General features: G+C 37.7%; 1 protein-coding gene across 1 annotated transcript; it reads left to right on the forward strand.

Annotated features, from left to right (window-relative positions):
• Positions 1–12,478: 12,478 nt before the first annotated feature.
• Positions 12,479–12,883, forward strand: LOC149259052 (serine carboxypeptidase-like). Its single transcript, XM_089374633.1, has 2 exons — positions 12,479–12,608; positions 12,695–12,883. The coding sequence occupies exons 1-2, from the start codon at positions 12,498–12,500 to the stop codon at positions 12,842–12,844; spliced, it is 261 nt and encodes an 86-aa protein (XP_089230759.1). The 5' UTR covers positions 12,479–12,497; the 3' UTR covers positions 12,845–12,883.
• The last annotated feature ends 14,706 nt before the right edge of the window (positions 12,884–27,589 follow it).

Here is a 27,589-nt window from a genome sequence, read left to right on the forward strand (position 1 = left end):
GCAAGTTTGTTAAGAATTATGGGAGAATAGCAGCACCTCTAACAACATTATTGAAGAAAAATTCATTTTCATGGACTCCGAAAGCAACAAAGGCCTTTGAACATCTTAAAGAGGCAATGTGCCAAGCACCGGTCTTAGCTACACCGGACTTCACAAAAACCTTTATTATGGAATGTGATGCTTCAGGAAATGGAATTGGTGCTGTTCTAATGCAAGATGAAAGACCCATTGCTTTTGAAAAAGTCGTCCAATCAAGGGAAAGTTTTTAAGCAAAGCTATTTATGAGAAGGAAATGTTGGCAATACTCCGTGCACTTAAGAGATGGTGACCCTGCCTAATGGGAAGACACTTCAAGGTAAAAACGGATCATGATAGCCTTAAATACTTTTTAGAACAAAGATTATCCTCTGAAGAGCAACAAAAGTGGGTCACAAAGATGTTGGGTTATGACTTTGAAATCATCTACAAAAAAGGGAAGCAAAATGTGGTGGCAGATGCACTCTCAAGAAAGGATGAGGATGTGGAAGCATTGTTGTGTGCCATTTCTATTATCCAACTAGATTGGATAAACGAAGCAAGGGAGGAATTGAAGAATGACGAAGAAGTGTGGGCACTTATTCGAAAGCTACAACAAGATTCCAGTACTTCTGATACATTTAGCTGGCAAAATGATTCGTTATGGTACAAAGATTGCTTATACCTCTGTAAGAATTCCCAGCTAAAACAAAAGATTCTTATGGAATTGCACACTTCTCCCTTAGGAGGGCACTCAGGATTTTTAAAAACTTACCACAGTGTTAAGAAGGAATTTTTTTGGGATGGCCTTACATTAGATATTCAAAAGTTTGTGGCAGAATGTTTGGTTTTCCATCAGAATAAAGTTGAAACAATTAAGACACCGGGTCTATTACAACCTTTATCCATTCCAAGCCAACGTTGGGAGGATGTTTCAATGGATTTTATCACAGGTTTACCCAAGTATGAGGGAAAGAGTACCGTCATGGTGGTAGTTGATAGACTTACGAAGTATGCACACTTTTGTGCATTATCACATCCATTTAAAGCCAGTACAGTTTCTACTGCATTTAGGGAAACAATTCAAAAGCTACATGGAAACCCAAAGATTATTGTAAGTGACAGAGATCCCATTTTCACTGGAAATTTTTGGACATAATTATTTTCTTGTCTTGGTACTCAGTTAGCTCATAGCTCATCTTATCATCCTCAATCTGATGGGCAAACTGAGATAGTAAACAAATGTTTGGAAGGATATCTTTGTTGCTTTGTATATGATAAACAAACAAAATGGGTCAAATGGTTGCCTCTGGCTGAATGGTGGTATAACACTTCCTTCCATACAGCAACAAAAATGACCCCATTTATGGCACTTTATGGGTATCAACCACCATCCATCACATCATATTTAAGAGAAAATTCTAAGGTTCAGGCAGTGGAACATCACATCGAAGATCAACAACAAGTCCTCCAACTCTTAAAGGATAACCTCGTGTTGGCACAAAATAGAATGAAACAACAGGCAGATCAGCATCGCAGTGAAAGAAGTTTTGATGTAGGTGATTGGGTATTCCTATGGCTATAACCATATAAGAAAATGTCCCTAAAGAAAGCTAATAAGGATAATATATTATCACCAAAGTATTATGGTCTGTACAAGGTGTTGCAAAAGGTTGGTACTATGGCATACAAATTGGAGCTTCCTGCAGCTTCTCGATCGCACCCATTTTTCAACGTTTCATGTTTAAAGAAGGTTATAGGTGACAAGCTCCCAATTCAAACAATATTTCCATAACTTGACGAGGACGGAAAAATTATATTGGAACCGGAAGCAATCACAGAAACAAGAACTCGACAACTACGAAATCGATCAATTTCAGAGTATCTTATCAAGTGGAAGAACTTATCTGCTGAAGATTCGACATGGGAGGATGAGAATTTTATGCAGAAGTGTCCAAAACTACTCAAGCGTTGAGGACAACACTTTTTTTTGAAGGAGAGGGGCATGTTGGATCCCTATAATACTAGTGATTACGCCATTGCTATTGTAGTTATACCCCTTATTTATATTGTTGTGCCCCTATTACCCTCATATTGTTATTTCTGTGCCCCATAGAATCCCTCTATTGTTATTTTTGTGGCCTTATATTATTATTGTTAGGTCAGCTGGATTATATTGTGACTCCTTAGACTCCTATATATAGAAAGGAGGTGTTGTCATTTGTATCATCCAAGAATTGTTCATTTATGTAATGTAAAGGAGGTTTCCCCCTCGAAGAGGCTGAATTCTAAGGCGTTGATCTATCTTTTCTATCTTTTCTTGAGCTGGTTTCATAACAGTGTCAATGAATTTATCCAAGACTTCTACACATCTTTTGAAGAAGTTGTTGATTCACCCCTAGCTCATTTGGCTAGGACACCTCTTTATGCAAATGCTGAATCTTCTATATTTGCGACACTTATGTTGTTGTTGAACTTGAAGGTTACACATGAACTGACAAACACATGCTTTACTGATATATTAAGGTTGGATTGATATTCCTATAAATTAATTCTCTAGATGTCTTAAAAGTTTTGAATATTGTGTATACTTATAAAAATCATTTGTTGCACTATGTAGACTTTTGGCAAACAAAATACTTCCAAAGGACAATAAGTTGCCTCATTCTCATAGAGAAGTATCTTCAGTAATGAAAGACATTGGAATGGAGTACAAGACATATGATGCATGTCCAAATGACCATATATTGTACTATGGAAATAATACAAATTTACAACAATGCCCAAAGTGTCACACAAATAGGTATCATCAAGATCAATTATCCAAGAAGGTTCCTTATAAAGTATTACGACACATTCCACTAAAGCCAAGGTTTGAGAGAATGTTCAAATGCAAGGAGTTGGAAAAATATATGGATCATCATGCACAAGGGAGGAGCCAAGATGGTGTCATGCGTATGGTTGCGGATAGTAAATGTTGGAAAGATATTGAGGTAAAATGGCCACATTTCAAAAATGAGCCAAGGAATGCAAGAATTTCTCTAGCAATGGATGGCGTAAATCCTTTTGGAGATCTTAGAACAACATATTCTATTTGGCCAGTGTTAATTATAAACAACAATCTCCCCCCTTGGATGGCAATGAAAAAGGAACATGCAATGTTAACTCTTATCATACCAGGTACTAGAACATGTGAATGCAATGTTTTCTTGAAGATTATATAAAAATATTTCAATTCAGTTAATCCTAATAAATAACTCTTTGTTCACTTAGGGAAATATCAGGTAAAGGATATGGATGTATACATGGAGCCCCTCATTGATGAGCTTCGTGAATTATGGGATGGTGTAAATATGTTTGATGTATCAAGACCTATCAATGATAGAAACTTCCTATTTCATGTGATTCTTAGCTAGACAATTCATGATGCCCCGAGGCTCTCTATTTGTTGTGGTAATATAATATAAATTACACTTACAATTATTATGTTCATTTTAGCATTTACTAACTATGGGTTCCAATCTTATTTTAGGACTACAAACAAAGGGGAAACATGTCTGTCCATCATGTGGGCCAAAATTGTTCCATAGGAAGTCAAGGGATCTCAATAAAACTGTCTATGATGAGTATCGACAATTCTTACCACAAAATCATCGCTATCGAGTGCATGATAAACATATGTTCAATGGAAAGGAAGTGGAAATGAGGAAGCCAATAAAGATGAACCTTGCTAGGTGGAAAGCGATGTATGACAAAAAGGAAGGGACAGGCTTTCCCCTAGGAATGAAAAGACTCTCTATTTTCTACAAATTAGAATATTATGAGAGCTTGCCAATAGCCCACCTATTTGATACTATGCACATCGGGAAAAATGTGGCAGAGTGCTTGTGGAAACATCTAAATGGAAATAACATTGAAGCACAAATAAAGTTAAGAAAGGACCTTCGAGTTGCCAATATCATGCCGAACATGTGGTTGCACGAAGACAACTCATATGTTCATGCTCCATGGACATTTACATCAAATGAGAAAGAAAACATAATTTCTACTATGAAAAGCATAAGATTTCCTTCTGGCTTCGGTGCGACATTAAAAAACTTATTCACAAGAGATGGATCAGAGTTCTCAGGCTAAAAACACATGATTGGCACAATTGGATAAAGGTAACATTGTCACATGTTATATTTGTTGGAAACTTAATTATAAAATTGTATATCCTAGTGATAATATCAGTTCATGCATATTTGAACATGGTTATTTGTTAATAGACATGATAGTTTAGTGATGAAATTAGTTCATGCATATTTGAACATGGTTATTTGTTAATGGTCATGCAGTATGTGTTGCCTGCAACAATACCAAGTACTTTTCACCACATTGTCACTTTGACTATTTACAAATTATGTAAATATCTGAGGTATTTTTCAATCCGTCATGCATACTCTTCCATTACTCTTATCATTTGAAGTGCAACATTGGTTATGCCTTTATATGAGTTTCTATATTTGGTTTACAAGAAATAACAAGTTTTTATTGTAATACTTGTAGGTGGGTCTCATCTAAAGAGATACATCAAGATGACTTGAAGTATTGGAAGAGGAATGTTTCACTTTTGATGTGTGATATTCAAATGTGCTTCCCTCCAAGCTTCTTTAATTCTCAAGAGCACTACCTTGTACACCTAGTAGAAGAGATTGAACAGTGTGGTCCTATTCATATTCGAACAATGTGGCTCGTGGAGAGATATATGAAGGTCTTGAAACAATTTGTGAGGAAAAAGGCTCGACCAGAAGGGTCGATAGTTGAGGGGTACATGGTTTTCCAGGCCATGGTTCATTTGAGTGAGTACTTACCTCAATTGCATCTTGAAGCTCCGCGATTATGGAATTATAACCAATCTCAATCACTTGAAGGAGAAAAATTAGACGGAGAAGGGACTTCAAATAGGATAAAAGGTATAAAAAAATGTTAGGAGTTATTTGTATCTTAAGTTTTATATTACATGGCTTTAAATAATTATTAATTCATTGAATGAATTTTTTTTTCATTGTAGATGCGAAGGAGTGGGAGGCATTACATTTGTATGTTGCATACAATTCTGACTTTATGTTGGAATGGATGGAGAAGTACACTAAAAAAAGGAAATTAGAAGATGAAAATGCATGGGCCAATATATATAATAGACATGGTCAAAACACTACTCGAGCATTGCCTGCAAGCCATAAAAGAAAGTGGCCAGAGAGATGCTCGTGGAATTGGCTAAAGGCCAATATTGAACATGAGGCAACAAAAGGGAATAATAGAGTAACACAACAACAATTGAATTTCATTAAAGGATCAATAAATGGGGAGGTGATATATATTAATATATTGCATATATTTAATAAATTTTTTGTTAGATTTCATATCCTTGAATCTAATTAGTTGATATTTATATGAATTTAGGTAAGATATTACAAAGGAATGTGTAATTTTGGTCATCAGTTTCGCATCAGAAAAGTTGTTGAAAAGAGAAAAACTTATGATTGTGGAGTTTCAACATCATTTGAGGTGGAATGTCGTTCACGTGCAAATGATAGACAACCAATCACAAGAATACTTCGCTACTATGGAGTGTTGGAGGAAATTATTGAGCTTTATTTTATGTCTTTCAAGAAAGTTATTTTTCGTGTTGAATGGTACAGGCTTATTGAAGTGGGAGAAGAAAAAACTATCTTGCTCCATGATAAGGGATTCCACGTGATCAATACATCTAGGTTTGAAGCCACTTCTGAACCTTATGTGTTTCCAAGTCAGTGTGACCAAAATTTTCTCATTTCAAATTTAGAACAACGTGGTTGGTCATTTGTGATTGATTATGATCCAAGAGGACGAAGAGTAACATTTTTTCAAGATGTAGAGGACCATGATTTACTTGAAGATGCAGAAGTTCCCCCTGAAGACATAGATGGCCAAGATGGAGATGATGAAGAATTTATTGTCAATGATGCATATCACCAAGATGAAGACCAAGACGAGCTTATTGAAGTTTTTGAAGGACATGAGCAACCACATGGGCATCAAATCCATGAAGGTGATGAATTAATTGATTTTAATTTACCTGTAGTTGAAGGTGACGAAGACTATGAAAATGATGGTATTAATTTATTTGTGGATTTAGGGTCTATTAATGATGGGGTATATATGCCATCAGATGAGGAGATTTCATCCGAGAATGACATTTTATGATCACTATGTATACTTTAAGATAGTTTTAAGGATTCACTACAATATAATTTTTCTTTACAAGCTAGACATATGAGTTTTTAATTTTAATGAACATTAAGTAATTTGAATGTTTAATGTTTTACTTGTGAGGATGACATTTTTCGATCCCTATGTTTACTTTAAGATGGTTATAAGGATTCACTGCAATATAATTTTTCTTTACAAGTTAAGTATTGAGTTTTTAATTGTAATGAACAACAAGTAATTTGAACGTTTAAGGTTTTACTTGAAAGACATATATATTTGGTGTTACCGATTCTCTTTTCTTATCGGTTTTTTTTATTAAGGTTTTCTTATTTTTACCTGTGTCTTAATTCGAAACTGAGACTTCTTATTGGCTACCACGAAATGGATTTTGTCTGAGTGAATTATTTACCTAATCAACTACAAGGAAAATATTCTCATTGGACCTAATAGACACAGGATTCAAGACACAGATAGGAATAAAACACATAATAACATAATAACATAAAAATAAGAATGGGGGATTCAATGATATTCACTACTTTTATGGAAATATTCTAATGATATTTCCATAAAAGTAGTGAATATCATTGAATCCCCCATTCTTATTTTTATGTTATTATGTGTTTTCTTAAGAATGTACCCATGGGTGTTACTGATGCTACTATGGGGGATTCAATGATATTCACTACTTTTATGGAAATGTTAACAAATGCACGAGGGCAGGACGCTGCTATGATGATGCATGAGGTAAGCTTGAATATTGTCTTTTATACGTTCAATTATCTTATATTCCTTGTTGTATTATCTAATTTATGTTTGTGGAATGCAGGCAATCCCTAAAGTCATTCCAACCCCTATAACACCTTATAATACATCTAAGGTAATGATAGTGGTAAAACTTGATCTATATTTTTGTGCATTTAGTTAACTTATTTCACTATATATATTTATTAATATTTGTGCTTTTACTAAGCATGCATTTTATTGGCATGAAGGATTCATTTATGCCCCTCAATACAACCAATGTTGGCATGCAGGGATCATTAATGCCCCCATATACATCTAATGTTATGAAAAATTTAAGATTCAACCATTTATTTGTGTGAGTTTGATTATGTTATTTGTTGAGAAATCTAGGGCATATATTTAATAAATTTTTTGCACAACAACTCCATGATTTATGAGGTGTTACGAAGAGCTACATAATGCCTTCAAATGGATCACCCCATCCATTTTTTTCTTCTTGGAAATACAATACTATTTTAACAAGTAACCCAAGCAATATATTATTCCAAAACATGATGTCAAGTTACTTTTCTAGGGTTTTTATGTAATCAAGAGGCCTTTTTAGGGTTTCTTAAATTCAAACCTTAGATCATGCTCTTTTCCTTTTATGTCATTCTAGAGTTTATCCCATGCCCTAGAAATCAAATCATATGGAACAAATACTTAAGATTAAGGTTTCTAAATACTGGGGTATTTATTAAAATATAAAACCATAAATTCAACCCTACTACATCTTATGATGGATCCTTTAAAAGAAAATTATTATACATACCTCATGGACACCTATCTGTACTGATTAGTATTTAGTAAACAACACATGGTAAATAGAAGAGGCCCCTGCATAGAAACTACTTACAGCCAGTACTCCCCTCCACTAACAGCTTGTGGATTCAACATACAGCTATTACAACTCAAGGAGGACAGGAAGTTGTAAATCCATGTGGTCAACCAGAAATAGGGCAGCTTATTCATCGTGATCCTAAAAGGTGTGCAAGTGTTTAGCTAATCTGACATCAAGATGTTGAAAACCGTAAGGTTGGAGGGCCATTGTTGCTCAAATTTATCAATGTAGATATGTTGATGAGGGTATGACCAGAGCTTACTTATATTGAAGCATGTGAAGGGATTCAAGGGAGAAATGGTGACTAAATCTTCCATAATGTTGTGTCTTGAAGAATCTGATAAAGAGATAAAGAAAACAATGAACGACACATGTGCTACGGGTGTTGATATCCTTACAATGGAACAATATTTGCAGCCCATGGCTTTCAAAGAACGAAATTTCTTTAGTATTGTTGATACAGGCTCTGGAAAAACAATGGCATATCCTTTACCTGCTATTGTTCATGTTAATATGCAACCTTATCTAGATTCAGATTTTGAACCCTGAATGCGAGCATTCTTGCATTCATAGTCGCTGCATTATTATTTGCGGAATCTTACACACACCTTTCATGAAGAAAAGATTATGGTGCTATTACTATTGAGGAAGCTAACTCCACGACAATCTCCTGATTGTTTTGATTCACATCGCTGATTCGTTGGGTGATAGTCAACAATTTGGACGAATTTCCTGGTGATAGATTAGTATCTAGATAAATATGATGCCAAAAAGAAACTACTTTGAGCACATTGTAGCTAAATTCCAATTCATGTGTAAATCACACCAATTCTGGATCGAGGATTGTGAAAGCAAGTTTACTATGGAATAGTTTCTGGTGTTGAATTATTAGGTCTCAAAAGATACAGGCATATAATATTGGTTAAGAGGTGCCTCCATTTCCACTATTCTGGACCTGTAGCACTCAAAGGAAGACATAAATCATGCCAAGAATATTGTGGCCAATAACACTGGACGGGTGAGGAAAATCGCACAAGTATAAACTTGTAATGTCAATATAGAAGGGGTTAAAATATGTAGAGTGCCCCAATCTATATCCACCGCATCTATTCAGCTACCACAGCTTTATCACACAAGCTACTCAAAAGAAGATCTCAAGTAAGTCTTCTAGTTCTCAAGGCACCATGCTTTTAATTAGTTTAACCTTCCAAAGGATACTTACTCCTAAATATTTTAGGAATTTCCATGAATTACGTAATCTGTAGATTATATATCCAAAACCTAGTGGACCTGCTACAACACTAATTTACTGGAAACCTGTCTGAAATTGTATATAATTCTACATATGGGAAAGATTGAAAAATGTGCACATCAAACTGTCTCGGGTGTGTGCACATTTAGTTAACCCTGTGCGTTGTTAAGGAATAACATTTGATTTACTTTTTCCAGGGAATGTGCAAACTTCATGGTTGACTTCCACTTAAGTGCAGGAAGAAATGAGTTGATATATGTTCATGAGAAGTATTCAGATCCATGTCATGGCTATGTTGCTTTTTTATGCCTTGCCAACTTACCCAATGATGACAGTTGCACCACCAGCAATGATGCTGTCATTTTTATTAGTGATAACATTGACTGAAGTGCAAAAGAAGGGGGATTAGAAAGACCTAGCCAACTGAAAGCCAAGAAACACACTACACCATCATTGAATGCAATGCTAACATCTCAAAGTGAGGTCTGTGTCACTCTCTTATACTTTTCTTGTTCTTGTTCAACAAATATACACGAACCAAAGACTGCAATGCTAACATGTCAAAGTGAGGTCTGCGTCACTCTCCTATACTTTTCTTGTTCTTGTTCAACAAATATACACAAACCAAAGAGTATCCATGTCCACTCCAAATTACTAGCAAGTTTTATAACCTTAAGATAGCTTTGTCTTTAGTCATGTTGTAAGTTGGATGAAAATGATTAGTTATCTTGATAGCCTGAAGTTAGTGTTGTGTTTATTTATGATGTAAGTCGGCTGAATATGATTAATAATCTTGATTAATGTATTTCAAGATGCATTCAGGGATTCCCATCAGGTGCTTCCTAGCATTGATGATGGAAACATTGAAAACCAATTGGCAGTTGTTGAATACGTTGAAGATATATACAAATTCTACAGGACAATTGAGGTATGTTTCTCTGTCAATAATTGCAGTTTCTTGTTAGGGTGAAGGTAAAGTTTTATTTCCCTTAACTAAAATTTGGCATTCATGTATGCCCAAGACGTGAGTTGCATACCTCCAGATTATATGAGAAACCAGGTTAAAATCAATGCAAAGATAAGGGCAATCGTGATTGATTGGTTGGTGGAGGTACAACTTTGTTCCTATGCTAGTTCCAACTTCCATTTGCTGTCAAACTTAGATCTAAAAGAAATTTATATGGTCTATCTCCTGACATCAAAATCTTAAAATTTTCAGGTGCATTTGGAATTGAAATTAATGCCAGAGATGTTGTATCTCACTGTGAACATCATTGACAAATACTTTTCTATTCAGAGTATTGCAAGGAAGAATTTGCCATTACTTGCTATCGCTGCAATATTTATAGCTAGAAAATATGAAGAAGTTTGTCCTCCATAGGTACGATGACTTGCTGACATCTGTAATAAAGGATGTGTATATATCTAATGAAAAGAACACTTTGTTGGCTGTATAAAAGTACATACACTAGCAATATCTACTCCTACAAAAGATTACGCTTTATGGTGGAATCAACACAAAAATTATATTATAATAGGTAACACAATATTGATAAGAGCTGGTTTATACTTGGCTACAGGTCAATGACTTCATCCGCATCTTCCCAAATGAATGCACGTCAGAACAGATAGTGACCATGGTAATTAGCTCTAATTGATAATTCTTTGTCATTGATTGCAACATAGTCTCCAAACATGTAGATTGACTGATCAATTGATAATAACTCTTCGCAGGAGTTTAAATAAATTGAACTTCAAGCTTACAATTCCCACTCGGCCATATGTATTCCTCCTCGGGTTTTTAAAGGCAGTTGATTCCAACAAAGTGGTAAAGTTTTGAATGACACCACTTTTTATATTTTTGAAAGCAGCCTGTGTGGCATTGATCAAATCTACTTTCGAAAATGCCTCATAAAATCTAGGATTAATGTTTTAAATTACTTTTCTTTATTATATTCCTAATAATACCCTGCTGTACTGACAAGTCGTACTATCTATTATTCAGATGGAAAATCTATCATTCTTCTTGGTTGAACTGTGTTTGCTTCAGTACATAATGAGCAAGTACAATCCATAAAATTTGTGTTAAGGGCTTTGAACACTTATCCGCTATGGAAGGCTTGTTTGTTGATGTGGTTTTTGAAATATTCAATGTCTTTTTTAAGTTGTTTGTCTGGATCTCAAAATATTGTCATAGGTGATGCTTTTCCCTCCTCTAGTTAGTTCATTCTTGTTTGTTGTGTGTTTTTACAAACATTTTGCAATATGGTCCAATTTTTATTGTTTTTGATAATATATCTCATGTATTTGATACTTGTAGACCTTTATCCATAAAAAACAGCCCAAAAATCTCAGAAATAGACACCTATAAATATAAACTAGTCATCAAATTTCGAGGAATATTTTTTCATGGGGCTGAAATCCTATTAAAATTTGGAAGAAAATGCATATTTTCAAATTTATGAGATGTATACTTTGTTTACTGAACTAGATTTGTATGTGTTCATACTGAAATCTTGTTACTATGTTTTAAATTGCGAGAAGCTTGATGGCTAAATGTTGTTTGCTTTATGATCCTTAGTTACCATTTGTGAAGTGTTTTAAGTAACTGGTTACGGCTGATGTTATGCTGGATCCTTTATCGAAGGTTCTTAATGTAGGTTCTGATTATAGCCACTGTGATAACTTTCCAAGTACCGAAGGGACCGTCACATGCTCTGCATCATACTTGGTGTGCACCTAAATTTTCAATTCCATTATGGCATTAGCTGGGAATATCAATGTAAGATTTAAATTCTAAATACTGGACAGCCAGACATTATGTTTATTTTATTAGCATTTTGTATCTTAAAATGTAGTTTGTCATCGTTGTTTTATAGATCTTATGATATTAGTTTTCATTATTTTGTTTTATTTTTTGCAGTACTACGATGTTCGGAAGGAGTGCAATGGTGGCATGTGCTATGATTTTTCAAATATGGAGAATTACTTAAACCAGGGTTCTATTAGGGATGCCCTGGGGGTTGGCAGCTAAAAATTTGTCTCTTGTAGCCCCTTGGTTTATGAAGCTATGCTTACTGACTCGATGTGGAATATGGAAGTTGGCATTCCAACACTCTTGGAGGATGGTGTTAAGTTGCTAGTTTATGCAAGAGAATATGATCTCATTTGCAATTGGTTACGTAATGATACTGTATACATATAACATATTGTTTTTGTTTTGGAGAATGACTTTATGATTTAGGTGTTAAGTTTGTTATTAACTTATTTGCAGTTGTGTTTTTCAGGCTTGTCAGTCTAATCTTCAAAATTGAAAAGTTAATTGTTCAAATTATGTGTCTTTCAGGCAATTCAAGATGGGTGAATTCCATGGATTGGTCTGGAAGTGAGAATTTCAAGAAGGCACCTGCAAAATCCTTCCTTGTAGACGATAAGGATGCAGGTTTAATAACCAGTTATGGACCACTCAGTTTTCTCAAGGTAAAAGGCACTCGATGATCATCTTTGATTTCGTTGTACAAGTAGATAATTTCTTCCTTACGTAATCTTCTATTTTGCTGCACCAGGTTCATGATGCAGGTCATATGGTCCCAATGGATCAGCCAAAAGTAGCCTTGGAGATGTTAAAATGCTGGACACAAGGAAGTATTACTGACGACAATTCTCAAATTTTAAAGACAGTGACGGAGATGCCAGAGAAGAATTTCGAGAGTTAGTTATCTGCTTAACTAGGAGAATTGCTCTCTTCACCTAGATTAACGTAAATATTTTTGGATTTGCAGTAGTGTGCATCCCCAAAGATGTGTATTTTCTAATTTGGAAAAATAATTGTGCATTGGGACCATCAATCTTGCTAACTTGTGTCAAATATTTTGATGGCCACTTTTTAACTGTATAGAAATAGTGCTTCTTATTGCTTACCAAGCCTTGCAGAATTATGATTATACATGGTGTTAAAGTTATATTCAAGATCATGAATAGTATGTCTTGTGTTCTTATTCCAACATGTTCTGATGTCCTAATGGATGAAAGAAATTGTAAAAATATTTGGTTAGAGTCTCGGGTAATTCAAAGCATGATGCTCTTAGCCTACATTCAATTTTATTGACAATGACATGAAAACATTTATGTTGTTTGCAATCATACAACGGATGCCAGTATTGTCTACTTATATTTGAATTGGAGGCTATGTGGTTTGGCTATAGTTCACTTCTCATTTGTTCTATTATTTTATTGTTGAATATGCATGTTTCCACTTTTTGCCTCTTATCCCTTTATAAGCCTCTTGGACATTAAGTGCATGGCATAGCAAGATATGTCCATAAAGCGGATGGACTATCTAGAGTCCATCAATGCTTGCTGTTGTTGTTGTCTACACTCCTCGATGCACTTTGAGGAAGGATCCATGTTGGAACAAAACACTTACCCTTCATACAAGCTACTCTGAACCAGACCCGAAGTAAGCCTTAAAAATTTTGAAGCATCATGCTTTTACTGATTTTACCCTTCTAAAGAAATCCTACTCCTAGACATTTTAGATTTCTTCATCAATTACAGGCAGGCATTGTTGATCAGCTACGTCCAGCACATTGTGTCTTAATCAACTATATGTTGGAACTCATCTACTAACACCCTGTATGAATTGAATCTTTATCTAATACTAATGCGCATACTAAGCGTCTAGAGGCGTACACACATTTTGTTAACTCTGTACGTTGAGGTAATAACATTTATGTGCATTTTTCCAGGGAATGTGAGTATTTCATGGTTGATTTTCACCTAAATACGGGAGGAAATAAGTTGAGAGTTGTTCATAAGAAGTATTCAGGTCGTCGTAGCAAGTCTATCTTTTAGCAAATCTCATAATTTCAGAATGAGATTGCATCACATGACATCGGGTGACATAATACATTTTAAATGGTCTTTTTTGGATTGCAGAACTGATGCTTATGGGATTCATCTAGTTTCTACTGACCACTGGAGAGAAGCCCATTTCTAAGATTTGTATATCGAAAGGAATGGCTTATAGTATGCTTCCATGTGAAAAAGAATAATCAATGGCTCCTGCTATTGATCATTGTTTTGAGGTGGACACCAAACTCTATGTTGCGTATTCGAATTTCCCAATGCTATTAGATGTTACTTAGATCGTGTTAGTCCATTTGATATGATTCAAGATATTTATGATAGTTTGATAATTATTCATTCCCTCTTGATTCAAGGGTAAGTATCCTCTGGTCTCCCTCACTGGCATGAACCAGCTCCACTACTTCATCTTTATGTTGGGAACTGTCCATGCGTTATATAGTGTCCTAACAATCGCCCTAGCAAGAGAAAAAGTAAGTGCCATGGGAAATAACTAATCTTCTCCCATGTCATTCAGTTTAAATTTTTTCTCGGTTTGAATTTGCTTTCATATCTTCATGCATTCGAAACATCTTTAACTCAATAGTTTGAATTATGGACATTTATTTTTTTTAAATAATTTTTTATATTCTCTAGAGAGACAATAGTTTGAATTATTGACATTTATTTATTTTTAAATAATTTTTTATATTGTCTCTAGAGAGACAATAGTTTGAATTATGGACATTTATTTTTTTTTAAATAATTTTTTATATTGTCTCTAGAGAGACAATAGTTTGAATTATGGAATTGTCTCTAAAAAGACAAAAATGAAATTGTCTCTAAAGAGACACAAATGAAATTGTCTCTAGAGAGACAAATCAAATTGTCTTTATAGAGATTCTATATTGTCTTTATAGAGACAAATTTTTGAGACATTATATTTTGAGACACCCGCTTAGAGACAATATTTAAGACAATATTTGAGTTTCTTTTTGTCTTAAGTTAAGACAATTGACTCAAATATTGCCTTAAATATTGTCTTAAAACCGCCCTACATGTAGTAGTGATGATGAATATATTGCTACAAAGTTATTCAGCTTAAATGATACCAAAGAAAAGCCCGTTTTTAAACACAGATACAAAAGGTTTCTTTATAAGGTTCTCAATATATGGTCAGGTCTTTCAAATAAAGGTGGAAGAAGAAAGTTGAAAGAATGTTGTTCTTATTAGAAGAATCATGGCTGACTGGTGCAAACTCCTTTTACCCCGATCTATGCTTAAAATAAATAAAGTTGTTTTAAGTCAAAACCCACTTAAAAAAACTTCAATGGTCAACGTCACTCACCTAAACCACCTTTCTTTCCAATCCCTTCTCCAGATATGGCGCACTTTATTTATTTATTTATTTATTTTCTTTTCCCAAAATTGAATTAATAAATGAGTGTTAATTTATTTATTTTAAGAGAAAAGGTGGTGTGTAGTTTTAATATTGAGAAATAGTTATATTTCCCATTAGTTTTATTTTTTTTCCTAAAATTGAATTAATAAATGAGTGTTAATTTATTTATTTTAAGAGATAAGGTGGTGTGTAGTTTTAATATTGAGAAATAGTTACATTTCCCATTAGTGGTCAAGGACATGTTTTGTATCCAAAGGTAATGAGTGCAGTTTATGCTTTAATTTGTGTGTTAATAGTTGGACATACTTGTGTTAGCCATACTACATTACTCTTTGAAGAATAATTAGATGATGGAGTCATTAATTGTGCACAAACATTGCTATTGTTGTATAAATCAATATGGTGATAGTGAAAAGATCTGTCTTACATACTTAGGTTTATATATGGAGAATATTTGATACTTAAATGGTTTTTTTTTTTTTTTGTAAACTATGACATTTCTATTATCTACATAAAATTTAAAAATACATACTAAGAAACCTCAATCCACCCATATGGGAAACCAGATCTGTTGGTTCCTCTTCATCAAACATTCAATACTATTTTTCGTTCTACATACTGTCATGAAATACTTGCAGGACATTAAACCTTTTTAATCCAAATGTTTCCAGAAACTGTTCTTTCAAAGATCTACTAAAATACCTATCTTCACTACTGCTGATAAGACATGCAAACGAATTCCCAAAAAATAGAGCAATAGCATCTAAATTCAAAAAAAGATAGTTAACAAGCCTCTCAATTCTCCGCGCTTCCCATTTTGATTTCATTGTTGTCTTTGGTCTTTACCAGCTCCTTCAGCATATCCCGAATCTCCTTAATCTGTTTTTTTTGTTGACGCAGTATACCTTCAACATTCACCACCTCCTTCTTTGCTGCCAATGCCAAAAGATGCTTCATGACCCAGTACGTGTGAAGAGCTTGACGGTATAGAGTTAATCTGCCTCTGGTGTTGCCTGGGTTAGGCATCTGGGTTGTCCATTCTTCCATCTCAGGGTCAGACGGTTCTTCCAGGACTCTCTTTTCCATAACTTCAATGATTTTCTGGATGTCTTCATTCGTTTCTTGATTGTAAGCCTGTTCTACCTCATGCACCATCATGCGGATAGATTTCCTTCCCCTTTTTTGCCTTCCCTAAGGCTGGTTCCCCTCCTCTCCGTTGTTTGCTTGACGGGGTCGACCTCTACCTCTTTGTTTGCGAGCTTTCCTTCTTTCGTATGTTCTACCTCATTTAGCACCTTTGCTACTCTGTCCTGTTTCAAAAGTCTTGCTCCGAAAACCCTCGTCCTGGTTAATTTCCATGTCTTCTGAGCTTTCGACTTCAATTTTTATTCTGATCCACTCAACTTGTCTGTCTCCGAATTCCTCCTGCTCTGCCTGGACTCCTTTATCCCAGCTCGCTGCCATCTTGATTCGTTTAAGGCATTGATTTTGGTTCCTCTGCCAAGTCTCTCCTTTCCTCACCACCTTCTTCAACTTCTTGCTGTCTTTCATCCTTCTCTTGTTCCGCCTTATAGATTTCTCACCACCTTTCTGTTTATGATGAGTTTGTCCTCCACTTCCTTTCTCCCTTGTAACTTGAATGATTCTCTCTTCGGTGTTTTCCGAGATATGTTTTGGATTGCGTACCTGTTGTTAACACCTAGGTTGTTCCCTATGACTCCCAAGGGAATACGGCCGGGGTAACCACTAACCAATCTTTGGATTGCAGCTCCTAGCCAAGCTGTAATCAGAGAGGGCTCTTTCTTTATAATTTGTCTCTGTTCTATTGGTGTTTTAGGCTAGCTGTGAATTTCAACTTTGGTTTAATTGTTTGGTTGGAAAAGGTTCAGTCAAAACTTGTATGCTCTTACCAAAATCTTATATAACATTGGGCAATGGAGTCAGTGGTCCTTTGGTTTGGTGTGCTGTGTCAATACTGTAATGAAAACTGCAGAGCAAGATAATTGTATGAGGAACAATGCTTTGAAATTTAGTTTGGGTATGATATGTTCAGTATAAGGAAGGCAGTTAAGAATCTTTCTATAAACTGATATGAACAGAAAGCAATTGTTACCTGGAAGCATTGAAGAATTTCTAGATAACATTCACAACATGGAATTAAATATTATGTGAGCACTTAAGAATTCATGTATGTTTTAATCCTGACGAAAACATTTACAGCAATATAAGATTGAGCACAGGGTGTGAAGGACCATGTCCTGAACTATTCTTTTCCTTTATTGCTAGATATGACGAAAACATGAAAATGAAATAACACAAGGAAACAGAACAGAGTTTGAAGAAAACATATCATTCCACCAGACAACACAGGAATTCTGCTACAACACTTAGATCATCAGCAAGACATCAAAGTTCCAGGAAATCACTGAGCTGAAATTGCTCTTTGTATTAAAATTTTCTGAAAGTACAGAGTATACATGCCTCAGAGTAAAAATTACCAACCCCTTATGTGTTACTAAGGGGAGTATATATACAAAATTTTACACAGGAAAATATCCGAATGAAGAATAAATGTTCCATTAATGCTCAGCTGACTGCTGGAGTGCAGCCGTTGAGAGAGTAACTGCTGTAATCACTTTTAGTCCTTTAGCTGTCAGAAAATGGTCAGAGACTGCTGACTTGGTGGCTCTTGGAGTTGGCTAGGGGTGTACCGCCAAAATTTACGCATTTCTTTATTTTTTTGGCTAGCCGACATAGTCTAAATGCTGAGTCAGCTTTCAGCTACTTTTAATGCTCACTTTATCCTTCTGTTTGTCTGATAGTGACCTGGAGCTGGCAGTGACTGAACAACTGGAGCTACCGTGGCAGAATTTGAAGCATTGCTTGCCACCAGTCTTCCTTCGGCATCTGATGCCTCCTAATCTTTATTAAGGTCTCATCGGCCTCTGTATACCTGTAAAAATTAGGAGGAGTCTCAAAAAGGTGGTTTACTTCATTTTCAATAAAAAATAGGCCTCCCAGTTTATCATATAAACTTTGTCCTGAGGGAGGCCCTGTCTGTTCAGATGTACTGCTAGATGCAGTAATCTGGTTCTCAATATATGTGGCCATTCTGTTGGCAAATTGGTCCTGGGAGACCAATTTTCCTGCACCAGTTAGGAGGCTGGGCAGGCCCTTTGCTTGCAATTCTGCCAATTTGATCCTGAATTCCTCCACATCTGCTGTGATCTCATTGCACTTCCTCTCCACAGCTTGTACATAGTTCCTGAGAGTGAGCACTTTCTTGGCAATGAGAATGACTTCTGTCCTGTTGGGGATACCTATGGCTGCCAGTTCTTCCTGTTCCTGCCTGTTCAGGAAGTCTATCTTCCTGTTGGCCTGTTCTGGTCTGTTTCCCAGCAGCGTTTTGGCCTTATGGATTTCTGTACGTGCTTGGCCCAACAATTCCATTTGCTGATGTATTGTTTTTATTGATTTCCATTTTTGGGTGATGGATTGTCCTATTTTGGCCCATAAGATCCTTTTTATTTCTGCCATGGCTGTCTCCAGATTCAAATCTTTTTCCAAGGCCTTTATCTTGTCCTTGAGGGCCTTTATTTCTCTGCTCTGCAATGCCACAGTTACCTTGGACTTGTCATATTTGGAATCCAGCTCTGCCAATTTCTCCTTGGCTTTCTTTATTTCCTTGGCCTGGAGTTCCATTTCTTTGACAGCCTTGGTCAATTCATCTATACTTGGATTGGCCTCTTGGGCTGCTGTTGTGCCTGCTGCTTCTGTTGTGGGGGCCATTGCTGCCCCTGATGTTGCTGTTGTTGTAGAAGTGGTTGGAGGAGCTTGGGAAGTAGATTCTCCCTGTTTGTCTTGTATTGCTCCTTCCAGCTCTTTCTCCAATTCCCAGATCCTCTCGTCCTGCTGCAATAAAAGGTCTAGCTGGTCCTCAGCTTGTTTTTGCTTTTGAAGCTCAGCTGTTTGAGGGTGCTCTGTGGGCTGCAGCTTCAACCTCTTCTTCAATGCATTGAGGTCATCATCCTTTTTCTTCATGAGGGCCTTCACACCTGTTGGATCACTAGGATCATGCCCTAGATCGATAATGATCTCCTCAAGAGACTTTATTCTATTGTCCTTGGCCTTAGAGGACATCCTTTCAAAATCTAGCTGAGTGTTGGTATTCTTTAAGGACTCTTTCAGCTCATGGGCCAATGTGGCCTTTTCTACCAAGGTGGCATAGACCATCTCCCCAGTCTGCTTGTGGAGTTCAATCTGGTCCATGGGATGTATATCTTTAGCTAGGACCTCCACCCTTGTCTTTATGAAATCTGCAGCAGTCTTAGGCTGCAGCCCTTTGGGCTTAAAATGACTGAATATCATTTTTTCTTCCTGGATGTCATAAACAGACATCAGTCTCTCTTGTTGGGCTGGTGTGGCATTTATGAAATGTTTATAGACCTCAGCCCTCAATAGCTCATTCTGAGCCTTTATTTGCTTAAAAGAAGCCTTAGTGCTCTTGGGATTCTTACTTTGTTCTGATGGAGAGGAAACCTCCAAGCCAATCTGTAAAGTTTGCTCCTGCTGAAAGGAGCTTGTTCCTGTGTGCTGGCTGCCCTCCTTGTCCTTTGCCGTAGTGTTCAAGACATCTTCAGTAATGTCTTCCACCTCTGGGGACTCTGCCCTTTTCCTTTTGGCTTCTGGCTGGTGGGAGGATCCACTGAGAGGAGTGGACTCTTCTCTTTCTCTCTTTATTCCCCTTTCTTCATGTGCTGGGGTCTGCAAAACTAGGGCAATCATGTGGTGGTGTTTGCATTATGGGGTTTTCTGGTAGCCCAGTCTGTGGCAGAACAGTTTGTCCTTGTTGCTGCCCTGTTTTTTGCTCTGTTTGTTCCTTTCCTGATTCTTCCTCTGCATCCATTATACCTTTACCTTTGTCTATTGCTGCTGCTGATGTAGAAGGTGCCTGTGGTGCAGTCCTTGTAACCGAGGCCCCTTCTCCTACTGAGTGAGGCGGTCTGAAAGGTACCTGCTGCACATAATCCAGGTCAATTGTCTTCTCAAGCTCTTTCATATTTTTAAGCATTCTTTCCTCTTCAGTTAAGTTCTCAACTAGGGTATCCAGCTGCCATTCTTGTAAGTTGGCATATTTTTCTATATGTGGGTAGTGGCAGTGCTTAACACCTAGGAGCCTATACTTATTTCTCCTAGCAGTGATGAAACCTTGAGGGTCATAATGGACCCATCAAAAACTATAGGACAACTTATATTTGTCCTTGAGGATCAAGTCTGCAGCTTCCCATCCTTCCTTCTTGTTCATGATGAAGGGGCCCAACTCATTTTTGAAATTAAGGTGGGCCTTCTTCTTGGAGCTGTGGAAATGGGTGAGGTCTGACTGAATTAGTTGCCTATAATACTCTAAGGCAAACAACCTCATAGGTACATACTTGGGGAGCCTGAATGGACAGAGCTCACAGCCATAGACCCTGAATACAGTGTGGTGTTCATATAGGTACCAGTCACCTATTTTATATTTCTTAGAAAGCTGCAGAGCTTTCTTTATCTCATTAGATATCCTGGGAGGAGGGGACTTCATCAGCATGCAAGTGATTGGGTACACAAACTGGTCAACAAATTCACAGTAGGTATAGGGTGAATTTGTGACCTTGTGATAAACTGAGGTCCAGAAGATGACAGATCTTCTCTCCCCTCTATGATCCAGCCTTCTGATGTAGCACGGGAAGGCTTCAGAATGATGAAACATGAATAGATGGTAGATGTAAGCTGAGTATCTGAAGACCCCCTGTCTGTCCACTTTGCTCAACTGATCATGAATCTTATTGGCTATGAACTTAGCAAAGTTATACTTTCTGGCAGGGGGTTGGCGTGGGCTGTAAACAGACAGCAACACTAGCATGGCTTTATCCACATGCTCACTGTTTTGGTATCCCAACACATAGGCTATCATGTCTAGTAACAGCCTGCCTACATCATTGAAATGTACATTCAGATATGGAGGTGGCTCTGTTGGCTGGCACTCAGGTCTCATGAAGGTCCTGGTGACCTTTTGCAGCTCTTCACTGGTCATCTTGTCACCAGCTTCTAGCAAATAACTCATGGAGAATGGGATCAGCAACTCTGTCTGATCAAACTATAACATCTTATTGATGGACTCAGCATTTATGTAGAAGAGGATCCTCCCTGATGGAGTATTTACAGCTCTGTGCTGGACATCATAGTGTTCCGCACATAGGTGAATGATTTCAGGGAAAACATTCACAGCTGGGAGACAGTAATAGGGCAGTTTTGACTCCCATATCCCATGTGTACCATGCCCATCCTTATAGTCTTCCCTCAGTTGAGTGAAGGTCTGCAAGAAATCTCTTTTTCCCTCAAAGTCCTCAATGAGACAATCCTTGTCAATAAATGGCAAGGCCTCCAGCTCCTTATTTGTTTGACTTAGTGGAGCAACACTGAGGGAAGAGGATGCAGAGGCTGCCATGATATAATCTAAGTCTATACAGGTAGAGGTAGTGATTTGACAAGTCCTTAAAGACTTTTAGCAGCAGGTCAACTGTAAACACAGTCTGGTGTCCTCCTTCAAGTAAAAAATGCAAGTTGGCTTTTGTGGTTTGCTGCAACTTCACAGGGATGTGAATTGCTAATGGCAAGTTCAGAGACAGTGATGTTTCTTTGGTAAGAATGTAGGTGGTCTGTACTTGGCAAAAGGGAACAATGTCGAGCACCTCGGGGGCAATTTTACGGTTTCAGCCCGTGGAATGAGCGCTCCAATGTCAAATTGTGGTTCAGGGGTGGTGCAGGTTGCTTGGGCTCACTTCAGGTGACAGGTAGAGCTGAACTTAGGAGTTTTAGGAGTCTTTTAATGGTGAATTTTACAGAGAATTGGAAAGCATGGGCAAAGTGGAAAAACTGGTGAAATACCTGGAAAAACTGGCTTGAAGGCTTGCGGGCCTGGCTGTGGAGGCTTACTGCCGTCGAATTCTGAACTTGCAGCGGTTCAAATGTCGAATTTGATGGCTGGAGGACGAATTTCGCGGCAGCTGGTCGACAACGACTACTTCTTTTGCGCGTGAAAATGACCGAAAACGGCTCATTTGGTCATTTATAACGTTAATTTTGGAAAAAGTGTGCATTTGGCGCTTTTCCGCCGATGACGTCAGCATGATGTCATGGTGGGGCCCGGGTACAGAGGTGACGTGGCGCTGAGGTGTGGGCCAGGGTGGCAGGACACGGTGGTGGGTGGATGCGGCGGCAGGGCTGCGTGGAGGGCCACGGGAAGCGGGGGCGGGCATAGGTGAGGTGACGTCAGGATGACGTGCGCATGACGCAGGGGGGAGGGTGGTAACAGGAATGGTGGTAAGCGGGTTCCCCGCACCACCTTTGGGCAAAGGCGGTATCGGGGAAGGGGGCTCTGAACAACCCCACCGCCTGCCACGCGTCCCTGTACGGGGCAGAAAACCGCTTTCCCCGGACGCTAAAGGTCGGCAGGTCGGGGAGCGCAATTGACTGCCCACCATAAGATCTGGGCGGCTTGAGATCGGACGGCTGGGGGGTCCTCCGACGGATCGTGCAGGTTCGGGGGGACCTGTCGGCCGATTAAAATATTCTTTTAAATATTTCAGGCGGGGAACCTTAGAATAGTGGGTTTTTATAGGTTTTTCGGGATTTCTTGGGTTTTTCCAAAATTTGAAAGGGGTTTATGGTTAGAAAGGGTTTTTATAGGGTTTTCTTTGCAGATGAGGGTTTAATGAGTGGAGTGACTTCGACTAGGGAGAGAGATGGGGTGGAGGTTCATCAAAGTGACCAGATGTCATTTTGATTCCCCTTTTTGGAGAACATATGGCTATAATGCCGAGGGGAAGGATACTTATACAAAATTTGGGGTTTATACACCGTGGTGTTAATACTAGTAGGGGAAGGGTAAAATAGGGGAGTTACATAATAAAATTAGGGGTTAATGGATGAGGAGGGCAAATGAGAGGGATATCACTAAGTTTGTTTGAAACTTGCTTAGTTTAGGGAGTAGATCAAAATGAAAAGATTTTTACATAGGAAATGTGGCTTATAAAAGAATAAGAATCAACATCAAACCACAATTTCTTTCATGAATCTCAACTGACAGAGGGAATGTTAGAAATGAAATGGGAAAAGGGGAAAAAGGGAGGTTAGACATGCTTCCTTATTTTGCTTTTCCTTATCTTGACCACCAAAGTCAAATTTGGAAGGAACATCACTTCTGCAACCCCATCTACTTACCCAGCTACTATGCCTAGCATTTTTTGTTTCTTCTTGTAGGGTGCACTTGGACTTGCAGACCCTTTGTGTGCCTTTTCTTTTCAATGGCTTTTTCTTTGATTTTCCTATCAAATTCTACCCTTATTTCTTCCAAGGTCCCAGATTAAACTGTTGGGAACCTTTCTTCTCTACCTGAACTACTTGTCTGCCAAGATTAAGCAGTTTGGACAGACTTCTTTCTCTATTCTACAACAGGAAATTTAAACATGGCATGATCCAGATTAGGCTGTTGGACCATCCATCAAAATTGAATCCTTATCAAGGTATATACACACCTTGTCTCCTTATGAAAATATGGGATCTTTGCATCATCAAAGCAGAGCATATTTGGACCTTCTATAACCAATCATGAAATATGAAACCTATTGATATAGGTAGCAAACAGTGGCTCCACATGGGGATGGTTTTTCATTTGAAAGACCAAGAACAGCAGGTCAGATTGCCTTGGCCATTGACTGTTTCTACCAGTCTTGAAGTTTGCTGCTCTGAAATGCCAAAATTGTGTTTCTCTTTTTGGTAGACCTCTGGTTTTATTCACTTTCTGCTGGCAGTTACAAGAAAACTGTGAGAAATTGCATTTTTACAAGTTGGAAAATAATATACACATCTGAATATGTACAGGGGAAAACTCAGGCTGCACTCATGGGTGATATTCAAAATAGTGCTTCAGCATCCTGCCATTCACAGGACCTTCATCCAGATCAGTTTCATTGAGGCTTTTCAGGAAATAAGTGTTGTTTCCTTGCACTGCTTGGACAGCAAATGGTCCTCTCCAAAGGGAATCAAATTTTCCATGTTTTCCCTTGTCTTCTCTTCTGGAATCCCACTTGAGGACTTTGTCACCAACGTTGAAATCCTCTGCTTTGGTTCTTCTGTCAAAGGCCTTCTTTAGCTTTTCTTGTAACACTTGAACTCTGCTGAAAACTTGATCTCTGGTTTGCTGCAAACATATGATTTGATTTATTCTTCTCTGCATATCATTTGGCTCAGCTTGGCTTTCTTGAAGAAGCTTCATAACAGGTATCCCTAGTGATGGTGGAAACTTGGCTTCCAATCCATAAACCAATTCATATGGGCTGGTCCCAATTGATCTCTTGGTTGTTAGTCTATCTGCCCATAGAGCATTTACTAGCTTCTTATGCCAATTCTTTTTGTTCTCTTCTAGTACCTTCTTTATGATGTTTATCAGACTTTTGTTAGATGACTCAGCAAGGCCATTGCCTTGGGGATAGTATGCAGTAGAATGGCCTAAAGTAATGTGAAATTTGTGACAGAAGTTCACCATTTTCTTGGATTTGAAAGCAGCAGCATTGTCTGTTATTATCTTGTCAGGGCATCCAAATCTAGCCAGAATATTGTTCTCCAAGAACTGAATGATAGTGGAATCATTGGCTTGCCTGCATGGAATAGCTTCAATCCACTTAGTGAAATAGTCTGTGGCAGTTAGAATCCATCTATGCTGGCCTGAAGATGAGGGGTGAATTTCCCCAATGAAGTCTAGGCCCCATTGTTGAAAAGGTCTCTCTGTTGCAATAGGCCTCAAGGGAAGTGGCAGCAGCTGTCTCTTTCCCTCAAAGACTTGACATTTATGACATGAGGTAGTGAATTTCTTGACATCAGAGAACATGGTGGGCCAGTAGTAACCAGCCCTCAGTATCTTATCCACAGTGGACTTCCAGTACAAGTGTCAACCACAGTCACCTGCATGTAATTCCTTTGTGATATTGTCAGTTTCATTCTCAATTAGACAATTTAGCAATATGCCTTCATGATTTTTCCAAAACAAATTTCCATTTAGAACACAAAATCTAGAAGCTTTCATTTTTAAGAACCTACATTTAGTTCTGGACAACCCTGGGGGAGCACACAGGTTTTGCAATACATAACATATATCAGAGTACCAAGGGGATTGTTCAAAGGCTACATTGATCTTTGGAGTCGCCAGCTCCAGTTCACTGTCCAGCTGGTTGATGTCTAAGGCTTGGAAATTTGCTTCTGTCATTAGTTTGGCCAAACCTTGCCCTTTTATCAGTTTTGTAGGTTTTATATCAATATCAAATTCCAAAATGCTGGCAATCCATTTTCCTCTCCTGCCCTCTAAATTTTCTTGGGTGAGAATGTCTTTGACAATAGGACTTGGTACATAAGCTACAACATGTGAATAAAGGATGTAAATCCTAAAGTCCTTGATGGCTTTGACCAAAGCATAAGCCTGCTTTTCCATGATTTGATATTTCAAAGGTGCATCTCTGAGATCTCTGTTAAAGAAAGCTATTGGTTTTTCATTTCCTTGGTCATCCTTTTGTAATAGGACAGCAGCAATAGTATGCTGAGAGGCAAAAGAGAAAATGATAAATTCTCTGTCAAATTGAGGATTAGTCAACACTGGGGTTTGGGTAAGGGCCAGTTTTATACCTTCGAAGGCTTGATTTGCTTCAACGGTCCATTTGACCTTTGAATCTTTCTTCAGCATGTTATTTAATAGTCTGCTTAGTTCTGCTAAGTTTGGGATGAACCTCCTCAAGAAATTGATTTTTCCCAAGAATCCTTGCAGTTCTTTGACATTTCTTGGGTGGGGCATTTGTAGGATAGCTTGTATCCTTTCTGGATCTATTCTAATGCCATCTTTAGAAATGATGTGGCCCAATAATTTACCTTCCTCTAGACCAAACAGGGATTTTTTGGGATTCAAGGAGATTCCATATTTTCTGCACTTTATAAAGATCTGTCTTAAATGTTGTATATGTTCTTGGTCTGATTTTGAGAAAGGTGTAAGGTCATCTAAGTAGATGACTAAGAAGTCATGAATCTCTTTGGAAAAAGCAATATCCATGGCTCTTTGAAATGTTGCCCCTGCATTTTTCAATCCAAAAGGCATTTTCACATATTTGAACATTCCCCATGGGGTAGTGAATGCTGTTTTGTCTTGATCATCAGGGCGTACCAGGATTTGATTGAAGCCTGAAAATCCATCCAGTAATGAGATCCTTGAGGCCCCTACCACTCTCTGGAGAATGTGATCCATCTTGGGTAAGGGGTAATTGTCTTTGAGGGACACTTGGTTCAGATTTCTGAGGTCCACACACAGCCTTATTTCACCGGTTTTCTTTCTTGTAGGGACTAAGTTGGAGATCCACTCAGAGAATCTGATTGGTGCTATAATGCCTGCTTTGAACATTTTTTGTACCTCTTGTTCCATTGCTGGGAGAAGCATTGGGTTGATTCTCCTCAGTTTCTGTTTAAAGGGCTTTTGGTCAGGCTTAAGAGGGATAGTATGCTGGATAACAGAGGTGTCATAGGACTTCAGGTCCTCATAACTCCATGCAAAAACATCTTTGAACTCTTTAAAGAGGTCAATGTATTTAGGCTTTTGGTCAGGAGGTAAAGAAGCAAACAATTTAATTATTTTGGGTTTGTCATAGGTACCAATGTTGCATTCTTCAATGGCTGCATTTTCGGTTTTCTGGGAATATCATTCGAGTCAAAAATGTCCTCTAGTGGAGTCAGGCCTGTGGGTAGAAAATTGTCTTTCAGTTCTATGACTTCAGTCTCAGTATTCGCCACTTCTTCACAATTGATTTCTTGAATTTGTTGAATGTTATCCTTGTTGAAAATGGTTGGGTTTAGCAGTTGTTTTGCTGTTCTGGGTGACATTGGGTGAGTACTCTTCTGTAACAGTAATTGTGATTGACTTGCTTTTTCAGGTATTTGTGGTTGACTTGCTGTACTAAGTATTTGTGATTGACTTGTTGTATTAGTGTCAATGTTTAATCCTGCAAATTATTGCTGCAAAGTTAAAAAATGGTTTATTTGCTTGTCATCCTCAAACACTTACCAATCGTTCACATTGTTTGGAATAGAGGGTCTATGTTTTACCTCAGCTGTAAAACAGTGATGGGGTCCAAAAGGCAGT

The sequence above is a fragment of the Pinus tabuliformis genome, chromosome 6, assembly GCF_031772625.1.
Source record: "Pinus tabuliformis cultivar Carrire ecotype Pingquan chromosome 6, CPIR1, whole genome shotgun sequence".
Taxonomy (NCBI): Eukaryota; Viridiplantae; Streptophyta; class Pinopsida; order Pinales; family Pinaceae; genus Pinus; species Pinus tabuliformis.